At 45.1% G+C, this 19,731-nt stretch overlaps 2 protein-coding genes across 2 annotated transcripts in view; both read left to right on the top strand.

Moving 5' to 3' along the window:
• The window catches only part of LOC134749607 (NADH dehydrogenase [ubiquinone] 1 alpha subcomplex subunit 11), a 219,711-nt gene that overhangs the window by 53,487 nt on the left and 146,493 nt on the right, over positions 1 to 19,731 (top strand). The gene's annotated exons all lie outside the window — the stretch shown is intronic.
• Positions 614 to 14,877, top strand: LOC134749605 (protein C1orf43 homolog). The gene is made up of 5 exons (XM_063684624.1): positions 614 to 848; positions 1,313 to 1,466; positions 2,269 to 2,488; positions 3,715 to 3,853; positions 14,618 to 14,877. The coding sequence occupies exons 1-5, from the start codon at positions 678 to 680 to the stop codon at positions 14,726 to 14,728; spliced, it is 795 nt and encodes a 264-aa protein (XP_063540694.1). The 5' UTR covers positions 614 to 677; the 3' UTR covers positions 14,729 to 14,877.

The raw sequence follows: 19,731 nt of genomic DNA on the forward strand, positions 1-19,731 counted from the left end.
AACTGCATTCAAATATTTTTTGAAATTGCTTGTTTTACCCGGGAATCAAACGACTAAAAATTAAAAAAAAAACATAAACACGCTATTTATAATATATGGGCATTTTCTATGAAAAGGGACCTTATTGTCGATGGCGCTTACGCCGCACAGCGTCGCGCGTCATTGTATTTATTTCGGAGCATCGTTTATAATGGCATAAGCGCCATCGACAATAAGGTCCCTTTTTATAGAAAATACCACATATTAGGGTCTCTTATCATAATCATAAAAAACTTATAACCTGTGATCGCTAATTTGCGTATTTTTATGACAAGATGATTTGTTAGAAAGAGAGGCAAACAGCGTAAATATGTTTCGAGCCTTTTTTGAAACGCATTCTTAGAAGCTTGCATTAACTTGACTAAATTGGAAAAACGCCTTAAAAACCCATTGAGCAAGAAGCAAATATCGTTAATTTTGTTTTATATAGAAAAAGCAAATGTCAACCTTAACTGTTCTAAGTTAAGGTATACTTTTAAATAAAATAAAATGTGAGAACTCGATAAAACTATTTCATATTTCTTGATGTCAAATGTCAACGTCACTGTCATATCAATATTATCAATACATTACATTGGTTTACTTGTTGTGATTTTAATTACAAAATTTTAATTGTTTATATTTTCTAAGACATCATTATGACTTCACAAGGAAGGAGCGATTTCACAAGCTTGCATATAATATTTATAATAAGCGGTGGTGTGCTGACAGTTATAATTTTGTTCATTTTCGCAAAACGACAAATTACTAGGTTTGCGTTGAGGTCTAGAAGAGGACCTCACGTTCCTATTGGCACTGATGCTAAAAAGGTACATAAAATAGCTGTCTTTAAACTACTGTACCCTTCTCCTCTTTTCGTTCTTTGTTATTCCTTAAGTTTTACTCTATATCAAAATTTCAATGGTTCTGTTTATTATATCGCCCAAGCAGTCATATGTATGTATGTATGTATGTATGTATGTATGTATGTATGTATGTAAACACTTTATTGTAAGTACATTAAACAGAAAGTATACAATGTACAAATGTAAACTTATCCCTGTTCTTACAGTAAACCTTTGAGCAATCGAGAGTAGACAAATAAAAATCAAAATGACAGACAAACGAACACTATTTATAATCACGAATTTAGCTAAAGGTAAGGGAAATCAATTTACCGACGTTTCGACACAGGTTTCACTGGTTGTGGTCGCGGCTAACTACCCGGTTATAAATAATTTAATATGTGTTCAAAACGTGATAGTTTTAAATGTTACATTATATTCTATTTCAGTGTTTAAAGAAAGAGATAGAGCGCCGCATAGAAGCCGTCCCCCGCATCATGCATGAGCCCCGGCTGATCAGTTCAGAGCCCTCACACTACATCCTAGAGCCACAACAGCCGTATCATTACCGGTTCAAGGCTGTAGATGATGTCAAGACATTAGGTAAGGTCATGCATTATTATACATAGCTTAAAATAGCTGATACGTGCATATCAATGTCCTGCACTTGTGTTTTGTCCATTCGTAAAATGTTTGTCGAGTCTGTTTTTAAAGGAGTTCACTGTTAGTAATGCGATTGTGGGGCACCTATATTCTTGTTCAAAGACTAAAAGGTTCGTTTTTTTTAAATAAAAATTACTAAAGTGTAATATTTGACGTTTTTTATGTGCCTAATCTCGACATCCGCGTCCGCAGATGTAAAAAAATCGGCATCCGCTACATCCCTGGTAGATACTTAACAAATTATCCACCTAAACCTTCCTTAAGAATCACTCAATTGGTAGGTGAAAATCGCCTGAAAATCCGTTCAGTAGTTTTTGAGTTTATTGCAAATATACAGACAGACAGACGCGGCGGAGGACCTTGTTTTATAAGATGTATCCTCGTCCTGCCCACCATACTCAGTTTAGGCCATTGAAATTTAAACCAAATTATTTGGAAAATATAGTTGATTTTCCTTTGGTTCACATTTTAAGAAAAAAAAGAAAGGATTTTCAGTGTAACCTCAACCTATCCAGGCTTTTTATTCATGCTTGCTAAAAATGGAATATGTCCATTTAAAATCACATTGGGCAGGACGGGGTATAGTGATTCATTATTCTATGGGTGGTATCTATGTCACAGACTATACATATAAATAGTTCTTACTCTATATTTTCCAAGTATAAAAACCAGATTGAAGTCTTTAATTTTTTACGACTATTCTGCTAGCAATAAATTTAATAAACCGTTGAATTATTTTCAGAGGAGGAGATAGCCCGCCAAGACCCATGCCTCCGCCGGCACCCCCGCGAGTCCCTCCGCGGCTTCCTTCTCTCCTCGCTAGCGGCCCCGCTGGACGGCCGCGGCCAGAAGTTGGTACACCAGTTCTGCGATACGTACGAATTCGCCCGGCATCACCCTGGGGAGTTTGGGGACGATGAGTACAGGGCGTATTCGAGATTATTACTGAAGTTGCTTGATGCGTGAGTATCATTATTATAATTAATAACGGGTGTCCCAAAAAGGACGCAAGATTTCAATTTGCCGCCATTTTTGTATTTTAGTGCTGGCAACCTTAAAAAAAACTATTTGACAGCTGAATGTTTAGGGTTGGGAAAAATGGCGGGTTATACGAAAGATCAACGCGTTTTTATTATTGAACAATTTATTATTGCAAAAGTAAATTGATGTACGTACGGTATGGTTCGAAAATTCCTAGTCGTGTGATCTCTCGATTCGGTGATCAGAATTGGCCCCCTAGATCTTACGATCTTTTTAGGGTTATTTAAAGTCTTAAGTCTATGCCAATAAGCCCACAACCACTCATGCTTTAAAAGAGGAAATTCGACGCTGCATCGGAGAAATTCAGCCCCATCTATGCAAAATGGTCATAGAAAATTTTGACAAAAGAGTGCGTATGTGCCAGCAAAGCCTAGGAGGACATTTGCCTGACGTATTATTCCACAAATAACCCTATTTTATGTATTTCAAGATTTTATATATAAATGTATTATAACGAAAAAAAAAATGTGTTTTTCATCAATTTCAAATCTTGCGTCCTTTTTGGGCCACCCTTTAGAATCAGACGTTACTTTGTGGAAATCCATATTCTGTATTGTATAGTCCATAGTCGTCGTGTCGTATATAACGTATATTTTCGCTTACCTGGCAAGTGTAACAACACCTTAACCTTTTTCCAGGCATAGTGCACCTTGCGACCACATACGCGCCAATAGAATTTCATCCTTAGGGGTTCGATTTAAGGTTCATATTCGATTGGACTTTCGGGAAAAGTGACTTGTCATTATTTATTTATTTATTTATATTTCTTAGAACCAACAGCTATCAATCATACAATAGTTATATAAGTAAATAACAAAAAGCCAAACATAGGTTCCCATTAAGAGCCCGTTATTGATTTTAGTCGCAAAAATGTAACACCGATAGATTTGTACACCTTTTTGATACGTTATAGAAATAACAAGAACTGGTTTCTATTAGCACGTCTCCTCATCTTGCCGTTTTACACATCATTTTTTTTGAAAACCGACTCACTTAATTAGTAATGTTTTTTTTTTCTGATGTACGTTTAGGTAAACGAGCGTAAAGCACTGATTTTGTCGCTCTTATTTGTAAAAGGCCTGGAAAAGGGTTATTTTATTATTTATTTAATTTTTTTTTGTTATGTGGTGTTTCATTTTGTTTTCAGTGCCCGCCTCCTAAAGAGCGTAGGCACCGGAGCCTGCCGCTCCTCCCCGCGCTGCAGCCCGGCGCGGCGCGCGCGCCTGCTCGAGCCGCGCCGCGCCGCCGCGCCCCGCCAGCTCAACAACCAGTACACCGCCCTCGAGGTATGATACATCTCCTAGCTCGCAGTGGACTGCGCGTGCGCACCCCCTCGATACAACCCGGCGCCTGCTCGAGCCGCGCCGCGCCGCCGCGCCCCGCCAGCTCAACAACCAGTACACCGCCCTCGAGGTATGATACATCTCCTAGCTCGCAGTGGACTGCGCGTGCGCACCCCCTCGATACAACCCGGCGCCTGCTCGAGCCGCGCCGCGCCGCCGCGCCCCGCCAGCTCAACAACCAGTACACCGCCCTCGAGGTATGATACATCTCCTAGCTCGCAGTGGACTGCGCGTGCGCACCCCCTCGATACAACCCGGCGCCTGCTCGAGCCGCGCCGCGCCGCCGCGCCCCGCCAGCTCAACAACCAGTACACCGCCCTCGAGGTATGATACATCTCCTAGCTCGCAGTGGACTGCGCGTGCGCACCCCCTCGATACAACCCGGCGCCTGCTCGAGCCGCGCCCCGCCAGCTCAACAACCAGTACACCGCCCTCGAGGTATGATACATCTCCTAGCTCGCAGTGGACTGCGCGTGCGCACCCCCTCGATACAACCCGGCGCCTGCTCGAGCCGCGCCGCGCCGCCGCGCCCCGCCAGCTCAACAACCAGTACACCGCCCTCGAGGTATGATACATCTCCTAGCTCGCAGTGGACTGCGCGTGCGCACCCCCTCGATACAACCCGGCGCCTGCTCGAGCCGCGCCGCGCCGCCGCGCCCCGCCAGCTCAACAACCAGTACACCGCCCTCGAGGTATGATACATCTCCTAGCTCGCAGTGGACTGCGCGTGCGCACCCCCTCGATACAACCCGGCGCCTGCTCGAGCCGCGCCCCGCCAGCTCAACAACCAGTACACCGCCCTCGAGGTATGATACATCTCCTAGCTCGCAGTGGACTGCGCGTGCGCACCCCCTCGATACAACCCGGCGCCTGCTCGAGCCGCGCCGCGCCGCCGCGCCCCGCCAGCTCAACAACCAGTACACCGCCCTCGAGGTATGATACATCTCCTAGCTCGCAGTGGACTGCGCGTGCGCACCCCCTCGATACAACCCGGCGCCTGCTCGAGCCGCGCCGCGCCGCCGCGCCCCGCCAGCTCAACAACCAGTACACCGCCCTCGAGGTATGATACATCTCCTAGCTCGCAGTGGACTGCGCGTGCGCACCCCCTCGATACAACCCGGCGCCTGCTCGAGCCGCGCCCCGCCAGCTCAACAACCAGTACACCGCCCTCGAGGTATGATACATCTCCTAGCTCGCAGTGGACTGCGCGTGCGCACCCCCTCGATACAACCCGGCGCCTGCTCGAGCCGCGCCGCGCCGCCGCGCCCCGCCAGCTCAACAACCAGTACACCGCCCTCGAGGTATGATACATCTCCTAGCTCGCAGTGGACTGCGCGTGCGCACCCCCTCGATACAACCCGGCGCCTGCTCGAGCCGCGCCGCGCCGCCGCGCCCCGCCAGCTCAACAACCAGTACACCGCCCTCGAGGTATGATACATCTCCTAGCTCGCAGTGGACTGCGCGTGCGCACCCCCTCGATACAACCCGGCGCCTGCTCGAGCCGCGCCGCGCCGCCGCGCCCCGCCAGCTCAACAACCAGTACACCGCCCTCGAGGTATGATACATCTCCTAGCTCGCAGTGGACTGCGCGTGCGCACCCCCTCGATACAACCCGGCGCCTGCTCGAGCCGCGCCGCGCCGCCGCGCCCCGCCAGCTCAACAACCAGTACACCGCCCTCGAGGTATGATACATCTCCTAGCTCGCAGTGGACTGCGCGTGCGCACCCCCTCGATACAACCCGGCGCCTGCTCGAGCCGCGCCGCGCCGCCGCGCCCCGCCAGCTCAACAACCAGTACACCGCCCTCGAGGTATGATACATCTCCTAGCTCGCAGTGGACTGCGCGTGCGCACCCCCTCGATACAACCCGGCGCCTGCTCGAGCCGCGCCCCGCCAGCTCAACAACCAGTACACCGCCCTCGAGGTATGATACATCTCCTAGCTCGCAGTGGACTGCGCGTGCGCACCCCCTCGATACAACCCGGCGCCTGCTCGAGCCGCGCCGCGCCGCCGCGCCCCGCCAGCTCAACAACCAGTACACCGCCCTCGAGGTATGATACATCTCCTAGCTCGCAGTGGACTGCGCGTGCGCACCCCCTCGATACAACCCGGCGCCTGCTCGAGCCGCGCCGCGCCGCCGCGCCCCGCCAGCTCAACAACCAGTACACCGCCCTCGAGGTATGATACATCTCCTAGCTCGCAGTGGACTGCGCGTGCGCACCCCCTCGATACAACCCGGCGCCTGCTCGAGCCGCGCCCCGCCAGCTCAACAACCAGTACACCGCCCTCGAGGTATGATACATCTCCTAGCTCGCAGTGGACTGCGCGTGCGCACCCCCTCGATACAACCCGGCGCCTGCTCGAGCCGCGCCGCGCCGCCGCGCCCCGCCAGCTCAACAACCAGTACACCGCCCTCGAGGTATGATACATCTCCTAGCTCGCAGTGGACTGCGCGTGCGCACCCCCTCGATACAACCCGGCGCCTGCTCGAGCCGCGCCGCGCCGCCGCGCCCCGCCAGCTCAACAACCAGTACACCGCCCTCGAGGTATGATACATCTCCTAGCTCGCAGTGGACTGCGCGTGCGCACCCCCTCGATACAACCCGGCGCCTGCTCGAGCCGCGCCGCGCCGCCGCGCCCCGCCAGCTCAACAACCAGTACACCGCCCTCGAGGTATGATACATCTCCTAGCTCGCAGTGGACTGCGCGTGCGCACCCCCTCGATACAACCCGGCGCCTGCTCGAGCCGCGCCGCGCCGCCGCGCCCCGCCAGCTCAACAACCAGTACACCGCCCTCGAGGTATGATACATCTCCTAGCTCGCAGTGGACTGCGCGTGCGCACCCCCTCGATACAACCCGGCGCCTGCTCGAGCCGCGCCGCGCCGCCGCGCCCCGCCAGCTCAACAACCAGTACACCGCCCTCGAGGTATGATACATCTCCTAGCTCGCAGTGGACTGCGCGTGCGCACCCCCTCGATACAACCCGGCGCCTGCTCGAGCCGCGCCGCGCCGCCGCGCCCCGCCAGCTCAACAACCAGTACACCGCCCTCGAGGTATGATACATCTCCTAGCTTGCAGTGGACTGCGCGTGCGCACCCCCTCGATACAACCCGGCGCCTGCTCGAGCCGCGCCCCGCCAGCTCAACAACCAGTACACCGCCCTCGAGGTATGATACATCTCCTAGCTCGCAGTGGACTGCGCGTGCGCACCCCCTCGATACAACCCGGCGCCTGCTCGAGCCGCGCCGCGCCGCCGCGCCCCGCCAGCTCAACAACCAGTACACCGCCCTCGAGGTATGATACATCTCCTAGCTCGCAGTGGACTGCGCGTGCGCACCCCCTCGATACAACCCGGCGCCTGCTCGAGCCGCGCCGCGCCGCCGCGCCCCGCCAGCTCAACAACCAGTACACCGCCCTCGAGGTATGATACATCTCCTAGCTTGCAGTGGACTGCGCGTGCGCACCCCCTCGATACAACCCGGCGCCTGCTCGAGCCGCGCCCCGCCAGCTCAACAACCAGTACACCGCCCTCGAGGTATGATACATCTCCTAGCTCGCAGTGGACTGCGCGTGCGCACCCCCTCGATACAACCCGGCGCCTGCTCGAGCCGCGCCGCGCCGCCGCGCCCCGCCAGCTCAACAACCAGTACACCGCCCTCGAGGTATGATACATCTCCTAGCTCGCAGTGGACTGCGCGTGCGCACCCCCTCGATACAACCCGGCGCCTGCTCGAGCCGCGCCGCGCCGCCGCGCCCCGCCAGCTCAACAACCAGTACACCGCCCTCGAGGTATGATACATCTCCTAGCTTGCAGTGGACTGCGCGTGCGCACCCCCTCGATACAACCCGGCGCCTGCTCGAGCCGCGCCCCGCCAGCTCAACAACCAGTACACCGCCCTCGAGGTATGATACATCTCCTAGCTCGCAGTGGACTGCGCGTGCGCACCCCCTCGATACAACCCGGCGCCTGCTCGAGCCGCGCCGCGCCGCCGCGCCCCGCCAGCTCAACAACCAGTACACCGCCCTCGAGGTATGATACATCTCCTAGCTCGCAGTGGACTGCGCGTGCGCACCCCCTCGATACAACCCGGCGCCTGCTCGAGCCGCGCCGCGCCGCCGCGCCCCGCCAGCTCAACAACCAGTACACCGCCCTCGAGGTATGATACATCTCCTAGCTCGCAGTGGACTGCGCGTGCGCACCCCCTCGATACAACCCGGCGCCTGCTCGAGCCGCGCCGCGCCGCCGCGCCCCGCCAGCTCAACAACCAGTACACCGCCCTCGAGGTATGATACATCTCCTAGCTCGCAGTGGACTGCGCGTGCGCACCCCCTCGATACAACCCGGCGCCTGCTCGAGCCGCGCCGCGCCGCCGCGCCCCGCCAGCTCAACAACCAGTACACCGCCCTCGAGGTATGATACATCTCCTAGCTCGCAGTGGACTGCGCGTGCGCACCCCCTCGATACAACCCGGCGCCTGCTCGAGCCGCGCCGCGCCGCCGCGCCCCGCCAGCTCAACAACCAGTACACCGCCCTCGAGGTATGATACATCTCCTAGCTCGCAGTGGACTGCGCGTGCGCACCCCCTCGATACAACCCGGCGCCTGCTCGAGCCGCGCCGCGCCGCCGCGCCCCGCCAGCTCAACAACCAGTACACCGCCCTCGAGGTATGATACATCTCCTAGCTCGCAGTGGACTGCGCGTGCGCACCCCCTCGATACAACCCGGCGCCTGCTCGAGCCGCGCCGCGCCGCCGCGCCCCGCCAGCTCAACAACCAGTACACCGCCCTCGAGGTATGATACATCTCCTAGCTCGCAGTGGACTGCGCGTGCGCACCCCCTCGATACAACCCGGCGCCTGCTCGAGCCGCGCCGCGCCGCCGCGCCCCGCCAGCTCAACAACCAGTACACCGCCCTCGAGGTATGATACATCTCCTAGCTCGCAGTGGACTGCGCGTGCGCACCCCCTCGATACAACCCGGCGCCTGCTCGAGCCGCGCCGCGCCGCCGCGCCCCGCCAGCTCAACAACCAGTACACCGCCCTCGAGGTATGATACATCTCCTAGCTCGCAGTGGACTGCGCGTGCGCACCCCCTCGATACAACCCGGCGCCTGCTCGAGCCGCGCCGCGCCGCCGCGCCCCGCCAGCTCAACAACCAGTACACCGCCCTCGAGGTATGATACATCTCCTAGCTCGCAGTGGACTGCGCGTGCGCACCCCCTCGATACAACCCGGCGCCTGCTCGAGCCGCGCCGCGCCGCCGCGCCCCGCCAGCTCAACAACCAGTACACCGCCCTCGAGGTATGATACATCTCCTAGCTCGCAGTGGACTGCGCGTGCGCACCCCCTCGATACAACCCGGAGCCTGCTCGAGCCGCGCCGCGCCGCCCTCGAAAAGTAAGGTAAAATGGTATGATAAAAGGATACGAGTGACTGATACGAGTGATACGTGATACACCCCCTCGCTGCAACCTGGTGCGGTGCATGTTTCTGTCGACAACAACTAATAGTAATACACTAATACTATTTTCTAAAAATAATTTAATTTGTTCTAATACTTCTAATAGTATTTGATTGGCAGCGCCATCTCTCTCGCTAGCTCGGAATCACATGGATGATTCAGTTAGAAGGTCGAACTCGAACCATACTGTTCTACTTTAGGGATAGTCATACTTGTTATGGCCATTTTTTGCCCGGATGCTGCACTTCATGATAAAAGCAAGCCGCTTTGCACAGTGCTAGTAGGGACCAAACTGAGTGATTTGACCCGCAGCAGCGCAAGTTTCACCCCTTAGGAAAAGAGATGGCGCCACTCCTTTAAAAATATTTCAAAAAATTCTACAAGCTAGACCAATGAACCGATTTACATGTTTAATATCTCAAATGAAAGCTCATTATATACATTACTTTAAAAAAATACTCAAAAAATATATACTGATTACTTTTGACAAAAAACGGCATCTTAAGTTTTTTTTTTTTACTCGATTGATAGTTTTTACTTGATTTCTCAAAAAAAATGTATAGAACATGAATAGCTTAATACATGTATATATTACTGAATAAATAAAAAGTATTATAAAAAAAAACCGACACCGATACCTCTCATACTTCACAAAATATAAAAGTTTGAATGTGAGTGTAAATTTCTTCAAAATATATTTCAAAAAATTCTACAAGCTTAACTATTTGACCGATTTCAATGTTTAATATCTCAAATAAAAGCTCATTATATACATTACTTATAAAAAAATACTCAAAAAACATATACTGAACCCTTTTGGCAAAAAACGGCATCTTAAGTTTTTTTTCTTACTCGATTGATAGTTTTTACTTGATTTCTTAAAAAAAATATTATGGAACATGAATAGTTTAATAAATATATATATATATAGTACTGAGTATATAAAAGTATTACAAAAAAACCCGACACCGATACCTTTCATTCTTTACGAAATATTTAAGTTCAATTATGCACGTTCTTACAAATAAATCCTTTAAAAGAAATCTTCAACCGCAGTAAGTGCACTGATTTTAATATGAAATGTGTCATATGAAAAGAAATCACCCAATGTATTTTAATAAATAAAAAAAAATATTAATAAAAACGAAATAAAGTTTTTTCCTGGTGGTGAATTACAAAAAAATATAACAAATCTAAAATTAGGAATTATTTTTATTTAAAGTGACTACATTTGTAAACAAAAAACTTAAATGTCCTCTTCGGGTTCACCGGTAGATGTAAAACTGAAAAAGAAAAGTCGTTTTGAAGTACTCGTACCATTCCAATACTACAAAATCACTGATCATACATGAACTGGTTGCTGTAGATTACTGTTGAATTATTTTTGTGCCTGTAGATTACTGTTGAATTATTTTTGTGCCTAGTTGATAACCATTAAACCTATAATTTTGTACCAGACCTATAATTAGTGGTCAGCATGCAAAATAACCCTGGATTGAAAATTACATTAACTTACTTTTGATTTGTAGAGCCACATTTTCATGATTTACACTGGGCTGTGCATGGCCAGCTGACGCGACGACACCCACAATGCATAGTTTCGCAGCCAGATTTGCAGCCACAATGGTCCAAGAGGCTTAATTGAGACCAAATCGCTGTAACTGCCGACCATTCCGGAGTCCAACTCTCTTTTTCCTCAGTCCATCCCCAAGAAGATGTACATGGTATGGAAACTTCTGGTTTCAGAGCGTTTCCCCATATATGGCCCTCTTGGTAAGCTGCTCGAAGTGCATGTTTATAGAGAGCAGCTGATGTAGGTGGCAGGGTTGGCAGGTTCTAATTTCTCGGCCAAATCAGATTTGTTCCCTGAACGACGCCCTCCATTGACTGACAACGAAGGTGGACAAATTTGGTTTTCGTACTGGAAGAATTCGTTCAGATCAAGCTGCCTTTCTCTGGCCACTATAAAAAGACGGGAAAATAGGAGTATGTCAACTTTTAGGTTTTTGATTTTGTCAGTTGTCAGGTGTGTAACTACATATTTTAATTTTAGTATAAAGTAACCCTAGATTTGTGTTATTGTTTGGCCAAACGGAACACATAAACGTAAATGAAGTTCACTAATATTTGTTTGGGTCAAAAAACAAGCTTGTGACAAGCCTGCCACCTACATCAGCTGCTCTCTATAAACATGCACTTCGAGCGGCTTACCAAGCGGGCCATATATTATGGGGAAACGCTATGAAACCAGAAGTTTCCATACCATGTCCATCTTCTTGGGGATGGACTGAGGAAAAAGAGAGTTGGACTCCGGAATGGTCGGCAGTTACAGCGATTTGGTCGCAATTAAGCCTCTTGGACCATTGTGGCTGCAAATCTGGCTGCGAAACTATGCGTTATGAATGTCGTCGCGTCAGCTTACCATGCACAGCCCAGTGTAAATCATGCAAAGGTGGCTGTACAAATCAAAAGTAAGTTAATGTAATTTTCAATGCAGAGTTATTTTGCATGCTGACCACTGATTATAGGTCTGACACAAAATTATAGGTTTAATGGTAATCAACTAGGCACAAAAATAATTCAACAGTAAATCTACAGGCACAAAAACAATCCAACAGTAATCTACAGCAACCAGTTCATGTATGATCGGTGATTTTGTAGTATTAAAATGGTACGAGTACTTCTCAAAACGACTTTTCTTTTTCATACCCTACATCTACCGGTGAACCCGAAGAGGACATTTAAGTTTTTTGTTTACAAATGTAGTCACTTTAAATAAAAATAATTCCTAATTTTAGATTTGTTATATTTTTTTGTAATTCACCACCAGGAAAAAACTTTATTTAGTTTTTATTAATATTTTTTTTTATTTATTAAAATACATTGGGTGATTTCTTTTCATATGACACATTTCATATTAAAATCAGTGCACTTACTGCGGTTGAAGATTTCTTTTAAAGAATTTATTTGTAAGAACGTGCATAATTGAACTTAAATATTTCGTGAAGAATGAAAGGTATCGGTGTCGGGTTTTTTTGTAATACTTTTATATACTCAGTACTATATATATATATTTATTAAACTATTCATGTTCCATAATTTTTTTTTATGAAATCAAGTAAAAACTATCAATCGAGTAAGAAAAAAAAACTTAAGATGCCGTTTTTTGCCAAAAGTATTCAGTATATGTTTTTTGAATATTTTTTTATAAGTAGTATATATAATGAGCTTTTATTTGATATATTAAACATTAAAATCGGTCGAATAGTTTAGCTTGTAGAATTTTTTGGAATATATCTTGAAGAAATTTGCACTCACATTCAAACTTTCATATCTCGAGAAGTATGAAAGATATCGGTGTCAGGTTTTTTTTATAATACTTGTTATTTATTTAGTAATATATACATGCATTAAGCTATTCATGTTCCATACATTTTTTTTGAGAAACCAAGTAAAAACTATCAATTGAGTAAAAAAAAACTTAAGATGCCGTTTTTTGTCGAAAGTAATCAGTATATATTTTTTGAGTATTTTTTTTAAAGTAATGTATGTAATGAGCTTTCATTTGAGATCTTAAACATTTAAATCGGTTCATTGGTTTAACTTGTAGAATTTTTTGGAATATTTTTTAAAGAAGTGGCGCCATCTCTGTTCCTAAGGGGTGAAACTGCCGCTGCTGCGGGTCAAATCGCTCAGTTTGGTCCCTACTATCACTGTGCAAAGCGGCTTGCTTTTATCATGAAGTGCAGCATATTGTTCATAACAAGTATGACTAGGATGGCCAGGGGGCGCTATAAGGCTTCAGTAAGAAGTGCATATACTTGGAAAAATTCGAAATATGCCGCCGTGGCCCGGTGGCCGAATGGCACAGGCGCCTGTCGCGATAGCAGAGGACGCTGGTTCGATTCCAGCCTGGGGCCTTGGTCACTTTTTCTTGGTATATGACATTTATTTCAGTTTATAACTAATACAATGCCTTGGAGGTATGACCTCCGTTACCAGTGTTCAGTGTCAGTGTGTCTTTATTCTTGTATGAAACCACATATCCCTACTAATACTACTAGCTAAACTAAACTAAACAAAAGTTCTACGAATTTGGGATACCTAATTGATACAGCGCCATCTAACAATTTGTAACTTTTACTATTCGAAACGGTGCCATTTTTCATTCAAGTATAGTCGGACGGTTTTAAAATGTCGGAATCCACTTAAAGGATTACCTACCGATGAATGGCATTGTTGTCTTTTGTTAAGCCCAACCGCTAATTGGCTGTGCAAAATGGAATGCAATAACAACAAAAGATTCCATACAGATAATAACCTTTTCTCAAAAATGGACGGCAAAGTCGACGTTGCCGGTTAAAAATTAGGTCGCGAAGTGCGTAGTTTATGGTCAGTCAAAAATTAAAAAGTTAAAAACATTGCAGTCTCGATTTCGGGACTGCAATGTTGCATACAAATTCCATTATTTGTCGAGTTCCAAACTTTTTAAAAGTTTAAGTGGCCATATCAAATGAAGGCATAGGTCCATTAAACAGCCAAACAGATGATCAGTACTTATTATTATAATGTTGGTACTGCGACTATTTAGCTGTCTCAAATAGGTTGGCGTATTTTCGGCAGAAAAATACACTTAGTTTTTCAATAATAAAAAAAAGGCGGCAAAGCAAATCTTATCAATTGTTTGTACTTTTTTCTGTGAAAATATATACGTAAGAACGTTGCTTCTGTAAAATATTTCTATTATATTTGTATTTATTGCGCCATTTTTGAGAAAAGCACTATATATGACTCGGCTGGAAGGCTACTTACTGGCTTCGGATTCAATTAAACGGACTCCCAAGGTCGTCCGTTTAAAACGAATCCTCAGCCAGCAAGTAGCTACTTCCGAGCCTCGACAATAATGTACTATATCGCTTGAAGAATAGAGTTAAAATTGCAATAGCAGGTACTCGATATAGATCCTTTTGGAATGCAGGGCCGTGGTCACCCAAGCGTTTGTTTATGCGAATAACAACAATGCCAACAAAAGACAACAATGCCATTCATCGGTAGGTAATCCTTTAAGTGGATTCCGACATTTTTAAAACCGTCTGACTATAATAGGTACTAAACTATTCTATACTTCCTCACAACCGAGTTGACAAGCATATTATTACTAACTCAAATGATCTCCCTTCACATCCGTACCTTTGGCCTTACAAAATAAACATCTAGACCAGTTCAAAACCGAGTAAATCTTTTCAGAACCTACCGGCGGATACAAAGATAGAGGAAGACCTGATCCGGGTTCCGGTGAAGAGTCTCGCTCCCGCGTCCGCGCCCGCGCCCGCTCCCGCCGATGAAACCGCCGTATGAGGCCGGCCACCTACAGTTACCTCTACTACAAGATGGACTATATAACGCAGCGTACTACGTATAGTAGGCGAACAACACGCGGACGCGGCGCGGTATGAATCAATCCTTTGATACCTATAGAAGTGTCTTCGGTGTCCTACGTGCAGTGTTGCCAGATCGTACCTTTACTTTTTGTACAGCATGCGTACTTAAAATAAATAAAATAAAAATAAAATATGTTTTATTGCTTATACCAGAAAGAAAAAATATATATAAAAAAAAACATTGCACAAGAGACAAAACCAAAAAAAACACAATACACTTAAAATTCACAAAAAAACATTATAGAAAACATGCACAGAAAGAAAGAAAAAAAAAACTACATCTAGGTCTGTTTGTGGTATAGGCAATGGGTACCAGTCTCAGCTTTTGCTAGATATATGTATATACTTATAACGTACCCCGCCCATAACCGTACTAAAATCGTACTTTTTGGCTAAACCGGACATTTTAGTACGATTTTCCGCACTTTTCGTATGAGCGGTTCAAAAATATGCTAAAATGGCTAGAAATAATAGTGACAGACCAAAAAAGTATGATTTATTTGCGTAAAAATTTGTGACTATTTTGTTTTGGTATTTTTTTATCAATATATACACGGTGGCTAAAAAAGCATTCCCGTTGCCAGGGAGGTTTTGGGATTATACTGAGCAACTTTTACTATGGGACCAACCAAGAAATCGCGAAAAAAATACCCCCATAGACAACCAAATTTTTTTTCGCGATTTCGGGGTTGGTCCCATAGTAAAAGTTGCTCAGTATAATCCCAAAACCTCCCTGGCAACGGGAATGTACTTATTTTTTAGCCACCGTGTATATATTCAATTGAGTATTTATGAAGTCCTTTATACAGTGAAAACTTAAAATCATCATAATTTTAATGCAATGCCATTATGTGTACTATTTATAACTTATGGTATGCCATTATGTGTACTATTTATAACTTATTTTATGACATAGGTGATACGATTGTATTGTAAATATAATTCTTTGTAAATACAGTTTAAAATGTTTTACGTCACTTTAAGTGCCAGCCTTATAAGTACAGCCAGCAGCAGAAGTTGCTAAACGGGCGAGGTGTTCAAAATTACCTCGACACGCTCTTATTCTCTTAGCAATAAGGTCGCGTCCAGATCATTTTGAACACCTGGCCCGCTTAGGAACTTCTGCTGCTCACTGTACAGAACAAACTTCTAATACGTGCAATATATCATAACATAGACATAGTAGTTATAGACGCGCCACCGAGCGACCGGGGGTAAGAGAAAGAATATTCATATAAAATTTGGGCAGCATAGGATTTTTTCTCTTTCACTCTTATAAATTTCGGTATTTCGCCATCGCCTCCTACCTATGATGCCACCCGCTCGGTGATAAGGAGAAAGGATGGCACTATTTTCTCTTTCCTCTTATAGGAATCGCAATAAGACTATCTTTCTCTATCAAAGAGTGTCAGGCCCTTGTATCATAAGGATAATGAAAAAACCGGTAATGGGGTGGTTGGCAACTGTCAAGCGTTTGTATAGATGGCGCTAGCATTTTTCCTGTCTCTCTAGATGTCACGGAACACTTATGGGATCACTTCGGTTTTGCAAATTGGTTAAATGCGTTTTGCTCAGAGATCGTTTGACGTAGAGAGAAATTTGGAACAGTTATAGCAATTATCAACACTCAACACTAATATTGTAGACTAGCTGTTGCCCGCAACTTCGTACGCGTGGATTTGTATGCTGGTGGTTGTAAGAGTATAGGTACTAGTATAGTATTATATAATCTGTGGTATAGGGAACTCTTCAATCGAACGACAAGATCGAGCAATGACTGAATGTTTATTTTAGAGACAGGTAGACCTTACAAACAGCCAATGCGCTGCATACCCACATACATAATATGACAGTGGTTATATCTTTTACATGAGGCTCGGAGGTTGATACGTATGGAAGTGTCCTAGGTGTGCAAAGATAGATATAACTCCGTAATAGACAGTCTAAGGAAAAAACGTGCCTCGAAAATCAAGAAAATTTGATTCTCGTTCAGAGGGCGCTACTAGCTTTGGCCTACTGTCGTATAGATGGCGTTGACGGTTTCGTTTGTTATTTAACAATTTTAACGCATATCAGTGAAAGAACATGGGTCAAAAATCATAAAAATAATTAATGCAAATAAAAAAATCATTTATCCATATTTAAATACATTTTATCGTATTTTTATATATCTTCATTTTTAGTTTTAAAGTGTGTCGACAGATGGCAGTGAATTTACTGGGGTTACAAAATTTACTATGACAGTACCGCTCTAGTATAAGTTACTCTATGCCGTTTATAATACACGTGCACGGGTTTGATGCTAGAAGGATATCGACCTTATTATTATGTAATAAAGTCGATTTTTGTATTGTGTGTTTTAACAGCGCCATCTATGGGACTCTCTTTATTCTCTACCGAACCTTAGATAGCTTAACTACATTACGCACCCACCAGGGTACGTAGTTTACAAGACGGTCCATAGGTGGCGCTTTAATCAGCTTAGGATAGAAATAATTTAATTTTTTTTCCCTATAAATTACTCAACGATCGCCTACGTAAGACGCTACGTAAGTATTCTAGCGTGAGTCATCCTTTAACTAATACCATAATGAATAAAATATTGTAACTTTAAAAATTGTTTAACGCAAATCTGTAATGTAATAGATATAAAACTAACTAAATTTGACTAAAATATTATAGTAATACAATTGAAACTAAATTTGAACCTAGAAACAAATTTAATAGCAATAATGTAATAACAGATAGACTCAGTTACCTATATAGTTGTAATCTTAAAAATTGCATTTATCACAATCCAGGTATATAAACCTGAATCTCATTTTTGTCCTCAATTGTAAGAATATCATTCTTGTTGCGAACGCAACCTCTTATTTGTAATGCAGTAGCTAAACGCAGCCGTCGGGCTCGCTTACTATGCGGAGGCTTATTTAAATGCACCAATAGGAGCGCTCCACTTAACCTGTATCGCGGCTAATTAGAGGCACCTAAATTTAGACTACATTTTACCATTCAAAATAAGCTAAATCACTTTCGCATCAGCCTCCATACTAGAACCACCACTTCTACACCTTTAACCGTTTTTGTCAACTGTACCTCGTAACCAGCACGATGTGATTTCACGTTTACTTCAAATCGAAGTCTTTTTATTTGTCGTCGAGACCTGCACGGCGGCTACATTCTAGCAAAGATAGATATAACTCCGTAATAGATGGATACAGTCTAAGGAAAAAACGTGCCTCGAAAATCAAGAAAATTTGATTCTCGTTCAGAGGGCGCTACTAGTTTTGGCCTACAGTCGAATAGATGGCGTTGACGGTTTCGTTTGTTATTTAACAATTTTAACGCATATCAGTGAAAGAACATGGGTCAAAATCATAAAAATAATTAATGCAAATAAAAAAAATCATTTATCTATACATACATTCTATAGTATTTTTATAAATCTTCATTTTTAGTTTTAAAGTGTGTCGACAGATGGCAGTGAATTTACTGGGGTTACAAAATTTACTATGACAGTACGCTCTAGTATAAGTTACTCTATGTTCTAGCAAAGATACTCTATGATTCTAGTTAATTCGCATGACATAAAAATGTAGGTACTATCTGGTCTCCCGCGATACAGGCCTAGCCTAGCGCGGGGACTCCTGGAATCTCCGAACGTCAAGTCAGTTACGCACCAACTCTTCTCAGAAACTTGTGTTAAAAAAAAAATGTTTTATTGCTTATACCAGAAAGAAAAAAATATATAAAAAACATTGCACAAGAGACAAAACCAAAAAAAAACACAATACACTTAAATTTCACAAAAAACATTATAGAAAACGTGCACAGAAAGAAAGAAAAAAAAAGAAAATTGAAACAGTAAACTACATCTAGGTCTGTTTGTGGTATAGGCAATGGGTACCAGTCTCAGCTTTTGGTAGATACAAAGATATATATAACTCCGTAATAGACGGATACAGTCTAAGGAAAAAACGTGCCTCGAAAATCAAGAAAATTTGATTCTCGTTCAGAGGGCGCTACTAGCTTTGGCTTACTGTCGTATAGGTGGCGTTGACGGTTTCGTTTGTTATTTAACAATTTAAACGCATATCAGTGAAAGAACGGGTCAAAATCATAAAAATAATTAATGCAAATAAAAAAAATCATTTATCCATATTTAAATACATTTTATCGTATTTTTATATATCTTCATTTTTAGTTTTAAAGTGTGTCGACAGATGGCAGTGAATTTACTGGGGTTACAAAATTTACTATGACAGTACCGCCACAGATTATATAATACTATACTGTACCGCTCTAGTATAAGTTACTCTATGCTAGATATATGTTGATATATATACCCAGCGCTGATTTTCAGACGGGCCCCTTTAGGTCGGTCGTTACACACCATTGCTCAAACCAGTGTTGTACTACATTTGTATGCTCACTGTGCAATAAAAACATTTTTTTATCTTTTATCTTTTTTTTTTTCTCTGGTCGGGTAAAAATGAAGTGTCAGACTATTAACCCTTCACCTGGCATTCATAGTTTTAGAATTGTTGGAATTTTAACTTTCTTGTATTCATATAAATTTTAAATCGTTGGTGTACGTGTCGCCATTAATTTATAGATTAAAGTCAGGTCCCCACAAAAAACCAGCGCCACGGTTTGCCTGAGTGGGGATCCTTTTTAGCGTCCAAATGTTTTTTTGTCCGCAAGCATGATCCCAAACACAAGCGGCATTGAACCTTTAAGTCTAAGGAGAGACTTCGCCTCCTTATGCGTGTTCTACCGCTTTTACAATGGGCTGTGCTCTGAAGAACTGTTTGACATGATGCCAACGGCCGCTTTCTATCACCGCACCGCTCGCCATCGGCAGGGTGTTCATCCTCACACCCTAGCACCTAAATGGTCGCGTACTGTGCGGTTTAAGAG

The sequence above is a fragment of the Cydia strobilella genome, chromosome 18, assembly GCF_947568885.1.
Source record: "Cydia strobilella chromosome 18, ilCydStro3.1, whole genome shotgun sequence".
Lineage (NCBI taxonomy): Eukaryota > Metazoa > Arthropoda > Insecta > Lepidoptera > Tortricidae > Cydia > Cydia strobilella.